At 41.0% G+C, this 14,434-nt stretch overlaps 1 protein-coding gene across 2 annotated transcripts in view; it reads right to left on the bottom strand.

The window, feature by feature from the left end:
* The window catches only part of NUP210 (nucleoporin 210), a 72,156-nt gene that overhangs the window by 44,889 nt on the left and 12,833 nt on the right, over positions 1 to 14,434 (bottom strand). For both annotated transcript variants that reach the window (XM_069865644.1, XM_069865645.1), the window contains exons 3-11: positions 13,393 to 13,524; positions 11,485 to 11,581; positions 9,248 to 9,398; positions 7,379 to 7,511; positions 6,577 to 6,735; positions 5,553 to 5,621; positions 5,155 to 5,261; positions 3,559 to 3,699; positions 2,180 to 2,317 (exon numbers count right to left, since the gene is read on the bottom strand). In XM_069865644.1, coding sequence (XP_069721745.1) covers positions 2,180 to 2,317; positions 3,559 to 3,699; positions 5,155 to 5,261; positions 5,553 to 5,621; positions 6,577 to 6,735; positions 7,379 to 7,511; positions 9,248 to 9,398; positions 11,485 to 11,581; positions 13,393 to 13,524 — 1,127 coding nt within the window. The remainder of the gene's footprint in view (positions 1 to 2,179; positions 2,318 to 3,558; positions 3,700 to 5,154; positions 5,262 to 5,552; positions 5,622 to 6,576; positions 6,736 to 7,378; positions 7,512 to 9,247; positions 9,399 to 11,484; positions 11,582 to 13,392; positions 13,525 to 14,434) is intronic.

The raw sequence follows: 14,434 nt of genomic DNA, 5'->3' as shown, positions 1-14,434 counted from the left end.
CTAATCGCTGAATTTGGGCTCCAAAGCAAGTCAATCTGTGGCACTGCACAGACATCACGGAATTAAATGTATTTAAAAATGCCTCTCAGTGGGTTAATGCTCAGGTGGCTATAGAGCCACCCTGAACCTCACTCTTTAAAATTCACAAGTATCTAGCGCTGCCCCCACTCATCATTTCTCTTTTCCTTTTCCACAGATCTACTGGAAAGTAGGATGCGTCATAATTTATGTAAAGATAAAAAAGATGAGAAATCTTGCCTAAAAGGGCAGTGTTGAAAATAAACAAATCCAAATTATGCAGGAGCTTAGCTGATAACTTTTACGGTGAATGGGGGATTAAAAGGACAATTCTTTCTCTTATTCCTCCACATGAAAATGAGAGCAACCAAACTGCAGAAAGAGCACTGGACAAAGACAAAGGGATAAACAAGTCCTGGTGTGCAACAGAAGGAGATGCACAGGGTGTGGTGAGAGATGGTTAAAGAATGTAAAATTTCAGATTTTTTTTTTGTAAAGATATTTTCAATTAAAACAGGGAAACGAGCAGAAACCATAAAAGAGATATCCAGTTCTTATTAATTCTATGGAGTTGCACCTTCTTAAAAAAAAAATATTACTACACTTTTCTCCCTAGCAGTCCGTTTGCACCATGGACAGAAAGAGTAAAGCAGCTTCTGCTTCAGTCTAATCGTTACCCACAGCCTGTTAGCTGAACTCCACAAACTGTTATGGGTGACAGTGACACCCTCACTAGAAAATCATAACCTCCACATCCTTAACTTCACAGAGATGGCACTTTACTTCCCTAATGGGAGGGAGGGAGGGAGGAAGGGAGGAAGGGAGGAAGGGAGGAAGGGAGGGAGGGAGGAAGGGAGGGAGGGAGGAAGGGAGGAAGGGAGGAAGGGAGGAAGGGAGGAAGGAAGGAAACATCCTTTTTCCTCCCTTTCTTATTTTTTTACTTGCAACAGAATCCATCTTATTAGCACAAACATGAACAAAGCAACAAACACAAATCCAGACAGCTGACAAAGAAAAACCTAAAAGTAATTTTGATACCATCTGGAAGGAGTTGCTCCAGCTATAAACAGAATTTGGCTCCACCCAAAAATCCTACTCAATGCATTGTCAGAAAAAGCCTATGCACCAATTTAAAAGAGCCAGACTCAAAAACTATTGAGTAGGAGGCAAACACGAATCCACAGGCAGGAACAACAGTCAAGCTGTGCGCTACTGTAAACAGCTGCTGGTGGATGTTGAATGCCAGGCGGGGAAAATATTCCCAGTTTCAGTAAATGCAAAAAGATTGAAATGTTGGGAGAAAAAAATGTTTTTATGTTTTTAATCAAAAAAAAAAAGAATCACTGTGAAGTAAGAACAGTGATGCAGATTCCTGGAGTAACACAAGGGAATGTTCTCTGGTGAGATATTTGATGATATGTGTAAAATAAGGCAAGATCAGAGCAGAACCGTAAAAGAGGTGGAAAACAGAAAACCACATTTACTCTCCCTTGCTGGGCACTAGCAAAAGTTACAATGAAGCACCAAAACCACATATTTGTATTAAGATTTTTTTACCATGTGGTACTGGTGTGGTTGGGTATAGCATGATATGAACCAGTTAATCCCACAGAAATTAAAAGTAAAGATGACAGAGCTCAACTCAATGGCATGAACTTCAGATTTACACAAAGTATGCAATGTTATCCCTGTGAGACGAATTTTTTTACTTCAGACACCACACGTTGTAGAATCACAGAATCAGGGAACGGTTTGGGTTGGAAGGGACCTCAAAGCCCATCCAGTTCCACTCCCTACCATGGGCAGGGTCACCTCCCACTGGATCAGGAGCTCCAAACCCCATCCAACCTGGCCTTGAACACCTCCAGGGATGGGGCAGCCACCACTGCTCTGGGCAACCTGGGCCAGGGCCTCAACAGGAGCGAGAGTAAGTAAATGAAAGACAGGAGATAAAGGTTGGGAGATTACGTTTGTTGGGTTTTTTTGTATGCCCTTTTTAACTATACGTCAGCTGCTACAACACCTAACGCAATTCCTCCAAATACAGTTTTGCACATCTCTCTGCCAGAAGTATCTGAAGTCAATTCTGTGTAAGCAGCTACAAGGCCTCATTGCACTTCCTTGGGCAGCACTTCATGTGATGAAGTTCTTCTTTGCATACCTGTATGGTGTACTGGTAGACTCCTGCTTTTGGCTGCCAAGGAAACGTCAAGATGCTGGGTGTGAGAACTATGGGAACATAAATTTCAACATCTTGCTGGTTTCGCACCGGAACTGGCAATGCATGAACACCTCCGTCCTACAAAAAACAACACAGGTATTATGAGTGACACCGCAATACTTCCTAGGAATACTGTTTAGTTCTTATGCACAGAGAAGTTGTCAAAAACATCTCAGAGAAAGGAAAGCAACTACTTAGGTTCACTTAGGAACAGCGTTACTTGTGAGCAGAGTCAGCTCATCACAGCAAAGTGTGCCACTGTATTAAGCGAGCAGTATTGCCATGGGGGTACAGGTGCCCACACAATTTTTAACGGCAAACAGCAAGAAGATAAGTACTCTTACTCCTAGCTTTTGAGACCTTGTCTGGAGACCTAGTTCAGTCACTCCACACCTGCATTTACTCATTGCTCATTCCACTCTGCAGCAGGTGAAGATGAAATTCAGCCTAAAAGACCCATTCGCCAACCCATCCCAAGACACCGTTCTTGGCATCTTTGCTGGAATTGCAAGGCCGTAACCCTCTGGCATAATACCCCGTTCCCTACTGGAGTGCTGAAGGAAAACTATAACAGCTCTCAGCAGCCCTCCCTTCATTGCAGAGAACCTCTGACACAGAGCATGACCATGGCTTATCATACACAAGGATCTACTAAATCCTACTCAAGGAACCACTAAAACGATTTCACAGCAAAAGGGCTCAAGTGTTGAACTTTCCCGAGTTCCAAGCAGAAGCGACTCACTTGCACACCACGTGCCCTCGTTAGCCATACATTCAGCAGCCTGCCCGACCAGCACAAAGTTAATGAATATTAACGTGAAGAAATGTGCAGGCTGATACATTTGGCAGATTTTCATTCCAGCATTTCACGTCACTTACCAAACGACAGAAAACTCTCCAAATGTAACTGAATGCAGAGCAAGGCCAGGGTATGAGACTGGTGATCCTACTACAATAAACTGTACAATCCACTCAGAGAACGTGAGAGGACCTTTGCACCAGCACAAGGAAACGATAAGTGCCCACATAAGTATCTGCCATGGAAAAAGAAATCAGTGCTGTGCACCACGAGTTCAACAGGCGTTTGCCACACACTCGGCAGCGAAATCCCACAGTCTTTAAGCAAATCCTCTGTTGATTTAATTGACAGTTTTCCTGAAGTAAGGCTGTTGGAATTTGGTTCTCAATCTGTTTAAACAAAGATGGCTTAGACCCTTCTAATGCTTAGGTTTCCTTTTACTGTGTCGTTATTAAGTCATTGCTGCACAAGGTAGTTTTAGGGCTACCAGTAAAGCAGAAGAGTTGTTATAAAAACATACCTGATCTACTACTGATGTCAGCGCAGCATCAATAACGGTCTGACCCTTCTTTATTGCTCTCACATAATGGTATGATCCATTCAGAGATGACTTCAGCACCTCAAAATATTCCTTGGACAGCTTTGTATTAATTCTGATATTCTAAAACCAGAACATTCAATATATATTGCCACAGGTAAACAAGAGTAATACTGTACAGGCAGCCATAAACATGTCAGCCACAAATCAATGAAAACACAATTCTGTAATAACACAGTTCAGAGAAACTTAACTGAAAGGGAATAAGGATTTTTCTCTATGAAAGTTTCAGTCTTTCAACAAGAGCAGTGGTGGCTGCCCCATCCCTGGAGATGTTCAAGGCCAGGTCAGATGGGGTTTTGAGCAATCTGGGAGGTATCCCTACCCATGGCAGGGGGTGAGACTGGATGGGCTTTAGGGTGCCTTCCGAACCAAACCATTCTATGATTCTATGACATCTTTTAGACACAGCATTAACTCCACAGAACATATTTACTTTTTCACATTATCAGCAACATGCAATTTTGTATTATAGGTATCAATATTTACACCACTAAATAATTCATACATTTCTTAATATTGTCAGTCTTAAACACAAAAGGGGAAGAACTTACTAACATACTGCCCCAATTGCACATTTCTGAGATCATTGAATCATTTGGTTGGAAAAGGCCTTTGAGATCATCAAGTCCAACTGTACCTGCACACTACTAAACCAGATCCATAAGCACCTCATCTACTCATATTTTAAATCCCTCCAGGGATGGGGACTCCACCACTGCCCCGAGCAGCTGTTCCAGTGCCTGAGAACCCTTTCAGTAAAGAAATTTTTCATAATATCCAATCCAAATCTTCTCTGGCACAACTGGAGGCCATTTCCTCTCATCCTACGTAGCTGAAACTCAGATCTATATCCCAGGAAGCAAATAAGTGCAGATAAAATAACATTCACGCAAATTCAATACTCTGAAAAGCAATAATTTAAATTTTTTTTCTGCTTTCAAATAAACTATTTAAATTTTATTTCTTTAAACAGTGTATCAAGATGGTACATAGAACCTAGAATTCATCTAATTCAACAATCAAACAGTGAAGTGCTTTAACACTAGTGAATCACCTAAGCTTTCCCCGTAATCAATCAAAAAGAAACAGGCAGCTCCTCAAGAGCATTAGGAGCCTGCCTTACACTTCATTGTTTAATAGGAGAGGCTGCCTTGAGATGTGACAACATTCTGGTGGGGATCGATGAGTTGAAGCATGGTATTAATAGTACTTGCCAGCAGCTACACGGGTTTAAAATTTCCAGTGCAAGGCCTATGCTACGTGTTTGAAGTGCATCGTCCTGCTTCTCCCAGTCTTTCCTACAGCACTTAGACTCAAATGGGCACTTGCACATGAACCACCCACTGCTCTATTATTAAAACAAAAAAAACAACAACAATAAAACAAAAGGAAAAGGCAAGAAACAACATAATCTGAAATGCCCTAACTCACTGTAAATAAGAAAGCTCAACTAATTTCAAAGAAAGCCAGGATTGAGAAGATAGACACTCAGAAGTAGATTAACTTTCAACTTACATCAGATAAATACACCTTATTGCTTGATTTATCATATACTTCAATGGTAATTTCGTAAAATCTGCCTGTTTCTAGGACCCATCTGTCACCTGGATGAATTGAAAATCCTGCAAAAGAGGAAATATTGAACAGCACAAATCAACAGCCTCTTTACATAGTGGATACAAGCATTTTGCTTCCGGTGCTCATGCTCTGAAGATGTACCTTCATTGTTTTAAGCTGCTAAATACAGAGTTGAAAGAACATAAATAAATTACTAACTCTAGTCTACATTGAGCTACTTCTATGAAAAGTAACACAAGAAATGGAAGCAACTGAATACACATAGAGAAACACCAACACAAAAACAAGGCAAGAAATTATATTAAGCAATCAGGAAGACTGCAGCCAACACCTACCTAAATACCCAGGGTTTACCACATAGATGGTGCTGTTCGGCAGCCTGGAAACTCCTTGCATGTGAATACCTGATACTTCAGTAAAGGAACAGACACATTTTGATGAAAATCAAGTAAAGATCAGCTGGTTCCTGGGGTTCCTTGTGCCTTTTTGGATATTTAAAGCTAATTGTAAACTGTAAATAAATGTTACCCCACTATCCTGTAAGACAGTGAGCATTTCAGAGAGATTCCACTAGGGGATATAATGCTCTAAATATAAGCATTACTTAAAGCCCTGCCACATTTCAAAGAATCACCAGGTTGGAAGAGACCCACCGGATCATTGAGTCCAACCATTCCTATCAAACACTAAACCATGTCCCTTAGCACCTCGTCCACCCATCCCTTAAACACCTCCAGGGAAGGTGAATCAACCCCCTCCCTGGGCAGCCTCTGCCAGTGCCCAATGACACTTTCTGTGAAAAACTTTTTCCTAATGTTCAGCCTAAACCTCCCCTGGCGGAGCTTGAGGCCATTCCCTCTCGTCCTGTCCCCTGTCACTTGGGAGAAGAGCCCAGCTCCCTCCTTTCCACAATCTCCTTTCAGGTACTAGTAGAGAGCAATGAGGTCTCCCCTCAGCTTCCTCTTCTCCAGGCTAAACACCCCCAGCTCTCTCAGCCGTTCCTCATAAGGCCTGTTCTCCAGACCCTTCACCAGCTTCGTTGCTCTTCTCTGGACTCGCTCCAGAGCCTCAACATCCTTCTTGTGGTGAGGGGCCCAGAACTGAACACAGGATTCGAGGAGCGGTCTCAGGAGAACAGCCATGATTCAACTGATCTTTTACAAACTTCATTTCTTAGAACATTTCAAGGCATCAGGCAGCTCTGTTGAGACTGAATTCACAGCAGCACCGCCTTCTATGGCTCTACAAGGTGCTCCTGACTTTCAAATCTAGTGGTACAAGTGCGGATAATTTCATCTTTTTGTGTTTTGACTCCCGCCACGAAGATCCAGATGGAAAAGCATCACTTAGGAAGGATACTCTTGTGCCCAAGTATGAGGTTGGTTTGTCCCTGCTGCAATGCGGTTACAACCGATGTTGCCTGGTCCAACCTGGCAACTGGCCGAGGCACATCTCCCTCAGGATCAAGTGCACTGTTCTGCAGCTGCAGTTCATACTGATCAGACGGCATCATTAATTCTGTATATAAAATGAGACAACATATGAAACAATAAAAGCAACTGTATCAGTGTTTGGAGGCTGCTAATTATTGCTGATTAGTTTTTACTGATGCCTAGTGCACACATTAAATCACTATTTTTAATGTCTTGTAGAAATAGCATTTCTAAGACTATACCAACACAAAGACACACAATGAGATTCTCTCCTAATTCTAATTTCTTTCAAGCTGCAGTTTCCAACTAATATCATCCCACCGATTAGACCTAACATCCAAATCATTCCCAGCTCCAAAAGTGGTCAAATCACATTCCTAATCTAGATTTGATTTAACTAAGAAAGTCAGACACAGCTTCTTAGTCAATGTGAAACAAATGACCACATCTAAAATGCCAGCGCTAGCTCCTGTTCTAAGTTATCTTTTCCCTTCTGTCCCTGACAATTCTGCCAAAGCATATATGTGGTTTTTTATATATATATATATACACACACACACACACACACACTTTACAGGTACAATATTTTGAGAGAAAAAACAACTATACCAGCATGTGGTTTAGGAAGACAGTGCTAAATAGTAACAAAGAGTTTAAACACAATTAAAATTTCTCAGCAGTTAAAAATTCACACGAGGCATTAAAACAAAACCAAACCCAGGACAAACCTGTAATCTTCCCTTGCCTTATTTTCTGAACTCTGTACCGAATTGATGTTCCTACCAGGAGATAAACGTCATATGCAGGATTTAACAGGATGTTTTCCAAAATAAGCAATCTGACTTCTGCAGGATATACATGCTATCAATTGAGGAGAAAAAAAAACAAGGAACCATACTTAAAGCAGTTCATTTGTTTGAAACAGACTATGCAACAATAACTTTAAAACTATAAGTGAAAATTCTTCCTTGCTGTAAGTGGCTCTTAATTATCATCTCAGATTTGTCAGAACGGGGAAATGCAGGGGACAATGAATGGTGTGGAGACCCGCCCTGTGCATACTGTGCAAGGCTGGAGAAAAACAAATCAAGTCTATATGGATATAATTTTGGTTCAGTTTTCTAGAGAATAAAGAAAATCTTGAGAGAGATGCAGTGATGACTCAGACACCTAGGAATTGTTTTTCCCTATTGTAAACCGTCGGCACCTCCATAGGACATACCATTTCACTGAGCAATATGCATCAGACTCATTGGTCTATTGCCTCAGGAAAACAACAGATAATTGTATAAATTCTATTACAGGTGTTTGAGGGATGCACACTGAAAACATGCAGTCTGGCAGCAGCGAGAGGTTTAAAGAAATTACTAACGCAGAAGCCATAAGAAATGCAAAGAGAACAATACTATTTCAATTTCACTGAGAGTATCAGTTCAAAACTAATTCAGAAAAATAAATGTTCAAACAGAAAACCAACCAAGCTACAAGCAATCAAGATAAAAAAAGACAGACAATGTAGTGTAACTTAATTCAGCACAATATACAAAGGTAGAAGTGTAATGAACTCACAAACCTTAATGTGCCCTGTTATCAGTGCCACTTACTGGTATTGTGTACAGTTAGATAATGCTCTCATAGAACAGTTTTTACAGGTATAGGTTAGGTAGTCCAAGGCAATTCCTCTGAACTAACACAAGAGTGCCAAATGAGCCTACAGGCAGGAAAGGAACCTTGGCACCCCCACCATTTCCTGCAAAGATATTTTAAGATGCAGTACTACGTTGATGCTAGCACAACGCCAACCACTCCTGTAAGCAACAAACCACAAAAACTCTCTTGGGTGCTTGTAAATTCTACAAAAAACACAACTGCGTTACCAAAGTTAAATGAAAACCTCAGTCACCACAATTTACACAAAAGAAACAGTGTGGATCTACATAGAAGCTGGGAAGACCGCCAACACTGCAGTGTAACACCCTGGTAGCACTGACCTTCTGATCCCAAAGCCTCTCCGTGGAGACCAGAATCTAATGAGGCAGAATTAGATACTAACAGCAGATTCATATGACACTCCTTTCAAGAAAAACAGGAATAAAGGTATATGCCACACAGCAATCCCTCTTCTATTGATTTCTTTATTTAAAAAAAAAAAAGACCTAAAATGTTCTAGTTGTTTTTTTTAAAGGGCCAATTCCCCATTCAGCAGGATTCTAGTCAGATCTAGATCTAGGTAGCTAGATAAACAGTTAGATAGATAGAATGACTAACTACCAGGAATAATAAAATCACACTGAAGAACCTGAAGTGTATTGCTTTGCCACAGGGCCTTTTGTCAGAGAGCTGGGTTTTGAAGTGATTTCTAGCACATGCAATGTCCTGGGTTAGGGAACTGCACCAAAATCCATCCCTTGTGGAGTGACCAAGAACAGCGCTGCCACCTTTTGTCACATGGGCTACAGAGTCAATCCAGCCAGAGACATATCATCGATATTCACAATGGGAACGATACAGCTGGGCAAACTTACAGCACTCCTGTAACAGCGGACTATAAAGCTAAATAATTAAAACAAAACAAACAAACAAATGTAAGTTCTTACCTTATAGACACTTTCCTGTATTCTTGCTTTTAATTTAGAGCTTCCCGTTTTCATTCCAGACACCAAAATGGTATCTCCTTGCTTGGCAACTTTTTCCATCTCTGATATATAGGAAGGCGGAATATAAGTGGATTCTGAGAACTTGAGTATACTGAAAAGCGAACAGAAAATTGTTAACTGATCTTCGTAAGCCCACACAGAAACAATGCCACCACCTATGCCCAGCCATTTCCATTCTGAAGCAAATTCAAGACGTCTGCCTGGGACCAGATATCCAAATTTTACTCATTCTTCAAGATATCTGCAGCTGCCTTCTGTGACTGATAAAGGTTTGTTTAAAGCTTGTTTGTGGGCTTTTAAGTGGTATCAGAAGACAGCACATGTTGTCTATAAGGTCCCTCCAGTTTTCACAGTAGGTGTAGACTGCAAAAACTCTCTAGATTATTGTGAAACAGATGTGACAGACCCAAAGCTTATGTTAAGCTGGTGCTTTTGTAAACAAGGCAGAACATAACTTTGAACCATATGAAGAAGCTGGGATGCATTTAATACATATCCGGGGAAAATCTACAAGCAGAACACTTGTAGCAATGATTAGAAATCTCAGTGAGATGTGAGAACAGAGGAAAGGAATTTGCCATGAATGGGTGAATGACAGGGCAAAAATTGAGAGAGGACTGTGTTTTAAAGGTTGCCAGCTTCTGCACCATCCAGTCTGTTTGGCTTTGTGTGCGCTGCCAGTCAAACCAGTAATGCCGTGCTGAGAACAGTCCTGAGTATTAACATACTTGTGACAGTTTATAAGTTCTTTCTGAAAGCTGTAATAACAATAGAATGTTGTCTGTTCTCAGAGCTGTGCTAAAAGCAGAGGATTTATCAGTATTAGTTTGGCTAAAATATCATCTCCAGGTAATAGTTACGCTGAAACAAAAATCTCTGCGTGGACTAGGACTCAGATCTTAAGTCCCATGGAACAGTTAGCACCCTGTCTGGCTCCTGCTGCAGAGAGAGGCCATGCACTCACACCTGAAGCTTTAAGTGTACCATGGGCTTTCTGCAGCTAATGCTCTGTGTTTGCTTTCCTAAGGCTGCAATAGAGGAGCTTGTGCTTCCTCAGTAGCAGAGAGGCTTGTTTGCTACACCAATTGGTGTCAGTGCAAAGATAAAACTCATGGAGCTCAACTTGAAAAATACCCTACACAAGACACTCCTAAGTCGCTTTCAGTTCTGGTGAGCTCAGTAAGGATGGAAACTCAAAACTGTTACTCAAAGCCACTGAAAACCAGAACAACGAAGTCACCACTGTAAAACTACAGTGCAAAAGCTTAATAAAATAAAAAGCACCACTACCAAAACAGAGACCAAAGATAGTCTGGCGACAAACAGGGGTGGAAATAAACAAACAAAATGTACAGTTTGGATTGTACTCCTATCCCCGTCACAGATGAACTTTCTGGCTTTTGAGCAAGAATTCCACCATCATTAAATGGAGGCAATTCCCGTTACGCAGGAATTCTGAAAAACACCTCTCTGCCTAGTGAGTTGCAATCACTTTCAAGTCCTTCAAATACAAGTTTCTATAAAATACATCACTTCTAAATTTCAGCCAACTTATTTTTTGAGTCAGTACAGATGAAGAACCTCTTCACCAGGCAAGCGCTTTCCACTCATTGCTTTGTCTGACGGACAACATATTGGACACCTTCATGGAATACCTTCCATTGAATTATTTCACCTGGTCTTATGAGCTGTACTTGGCATATAAGCAGTCCACTCCAGCCTAAAGGTTAGCTGGTTTGAAGGCTATTTCAACACCAGAACTAGGTGTTCAGTGAAACCTGAAACTCTTCAAGTCCAGAGAGCTACTTGCTGAAAGGGAAGAGTGTTCTTTTTTCCTTAAAAATGAATTTAACTGCTGAAATCCCAAGGTAACAGCCTTATGGGTCAATCTTTCCTTTGAACAGGATGTTTCAGGAAGATCAACAATTGCATCTGTTTATTTCTAGTTGCTGGGTTAGAGCTACTTCAGCTGCTCATTAACACCCTCAGTCATAAATTTGAGCAAGGATGAGAGAGCCCAGGCTGCTAAATACACACTTGAAAACAAACCCAGAACAACTGACATGTAACCGTTATTTTATTTATCAGCTCAGTAAACTTCCCAGATGGGGGGAAGTACTTGAACACATCAAACTTAATGGACACAAGACTCATGAGAAGAAAGTAAATTAACCTACCGCAACGCATTGTGGGAATCCGTGAAGCCGTCAGCCTCTGTGTCTTTTACTATTGTCCAGTCAAAGACCAAACCTGCCAACGTGCTGAAAGTGTTTCCTAGAAATCAAACAATCAGACCAAAAATGAAAATAAATAACAAGCATAAAGTCTTCCTGGAACACAAACTATAAATTTTTCCCTGGAGAATTTCTCTATCCTATCCCTAAAAAGGGACTTTAAACTAAATTCCTACTGATACTTAGTTAAAAATCACCATTTCAAGGTGCTCAAGACCAGGCTGGATGGGGCGTGGGCAGCCTGATCTAGTGGGAGGTGTCCCTGCCCACAGCAAAGGGGGTTGAAACTGGGTGATCTTTAAGGTCCCTTCGAAGACAAACTTTACTAGGATGCTATCTACCTTGCTTTACTGAGTTTGGCGAATTCAAGATCTTCAGCTTTCTCTTCTACTGACAGTTGGCAGCACCACAGGCCACTTTATTTCACTGAGCCCCCTGGGGTTGCAGATGGCAGCACCCATCCTCCACCTCTCAGCCCCTAAAAGATCCCACCACATCCTTCCCCCTTTTCCCACAAAACCCTTACTACTTATTGGATATTAGCAGCAACACCAAAGCCACCTGCTTAAGCAACCTTTCATTTTGAAACACGTGGGATCTGAGATGCTGTTTGGGTCCACCGCACTTAAAAACTGCACTTCTCATATCTATTGCTTTGTGTCTGAATACAACCACGATTCACCCATACAGGAATAAATCTTCACTCAGAAAACTCAAACTGCACAGCATTTTTCTACAAAACACTAAACCACCAAAACAGGAGAAACTGTAAATGTTACAAAGGAACAAAACAGGATAAATATTGAAAGCAAAAGTTTGTCATGACTGCATTCAAGTGTAATAGGCTGCTGTTCTGAAACATCTTTTGGTCTTCAAGATGAGTCTTGCTCTGCATCACAGTGCTCACTGCGACAAATATGGAACTGAAATCCCAGGATTTACTACGGTTTAAAATACATTTTCAATCGTGTTCTTCCCTTTGACATTCACATCTATATTAATCAAGAATCAAAGCAAATTTATTCTCAAATTCTTATACTTAAAGGTTTAAGCCATAAAATATTTTAAGGTGAGATAATGCAATTCACATCTTATGTTCCTCCCACTCCTACACAACTGCAGACAGTTCCAATTCCCAAATAAATAGGATTTCAAAAAAACTCCTCTCAACACACAAGGCAACATAATTAAAATTGACTGAGACTGGGTTATTGAACACGCATTCAAGTCTAACTTTCTTTAATGATTGTAGCTTTAGTTCTTCTGTTCTGCTGCAACTGAAAATTCCAGGGCCAGTGGAGAAGCGCACATAGTGACACTTGATCGAACTCAGATAAAATGGCCTTTTGCAAAATCCTTTAGTCTATCTCAGCTCAAAAGAAAACAGAAAGAAAAGAAAGAACAGACTGCTTCACATTCCTGTGCAACCTTGCTCAGCCTAGTTAAATCCTGATGGAACATTTCAACAGGACATGCGTTGAGACTTCTTCCACTACATTGTTACTCCCTGCCTGGAGGTAGAACTGCTAAGAGCTGACACCTTTAATTATTTTATATTCTAATTTTTAAAAGCAACCATAAGGCTAGAGTTAAGTTTCCTGGCAAAATAAGTATAAAAGGTAAGCAGAAGCTGTTGAAAGCAAAGCAGTGTTTGATTTCCCCATTCAGGTGGTCTGTAGATTTTAATCTTAACAAAACCAAGAGCTTACTGCATATATCATCCAGAGGGTTCCCTTTAAACTTCTCAGCTTGGCCTCTAATGTTAAATTGTGTTGCAAATAAAACCAGTGCGCACATCAGACAATGAAGGGTTTCAATGCAGATTTTATCTCCTGCTGGTAAATCTTTTACCTTCAGAATCCAAAGCCTGAATTTTTAGCTCCAGTGGTGAATCTTCAAGATAGAGTTCTCTTGTTGTGGACACAATCTGGATGTCATGAATTATATCGACTATAGCATCACAACGAAGCACTTGTCCAGTCACTTGAAAAGACACCAGAAAGAGTACATGAAATCAACAAGCCTGGATGTGCTCATCAGGTGCTCCAACAAGACAAAACGTGCCTCAAATTTAAGCCAGCAACAAAGACAGTGAAGGAACTGAAACAGGGTCATGACCCTAAATAAGGAACTGCTGGTCAAGTGATGATTGTGGCTAAACAAGCAAGAAAAGCAGTTCCTTTCCTCACTGAACTTTAGAACAAATCTTAATAAACTGTGAATTACAACAGTTAAAGGTGCATCCTCTGAGTACATACTAAGAGTTTCTACAGTGCAACTGTCAGACGTGGCTCACGTCCTAGAGAATGGAATGACTTTGACCCAGAGAGCGCAGACTCCTATATACTGCTCAGATTAGTGACTGCAAGACGTGCACTTTACCACCTACTTTTGCCTACCTGCCATTATTAAACTAACCAAGTATATGGTGTAACAGACACAGGCAATTTCCAGCCTTCTAAACACCAAACACCTGCATTTGCCTTATATAAAAAAGTATGGCCTGAAAAGGCTTTTCATCCATTCCCATCCCTTTTTTTTTTTTTTTTTTACAAACAAGCTACTTGTTTTCCTGGATGCATCATTAACATGTCTTTGAGGCCTTTAACAAACATAACTTCAAAAACATGCCCATGGAGAGCCTAAAATGAAGATGCATATGAATGGAAATGGTTTAGAATCACAGAATCACCAGGTTGGAAGAGACCCACCCGATCATTGAGTCCAACCATTCCTATCAAACACTAAACCGTGTCCCTCAGCGCCTCCCTCAGCACCTCGTCCACCCATCCCTTAAACCCCCCCAGGGAAGGTGACTCAACCACCTCCCTGGGCAGCCTCTGCCAGTGCCCAACGACCCTTTCTGTGAAAATTTTTTTCCTAATGTTCAGCC

The sequence above is a fragment of the Phaenicophaeus curvirostris genome, chromosome 11 (assembly GCF_032191515.1).
Source record: "Phaenicophaeus curvirostris isolate KB17595 chromosome 11, BPBGC_Pcur_1.0, whole genome shotgun sequence".
Lineage (NCBI taxonomy): Eukaryota > Metazoa > Chordata > Aves > Cuculiformes > Cuculidae > Phaenicophaeus > Phaenicophaeus curvirostris.
The sequence above is the reverse complement of the archived record's forward strand: the minus strand, read 5'-3'. Positions and strand labels throughout refer to the sequence as shown.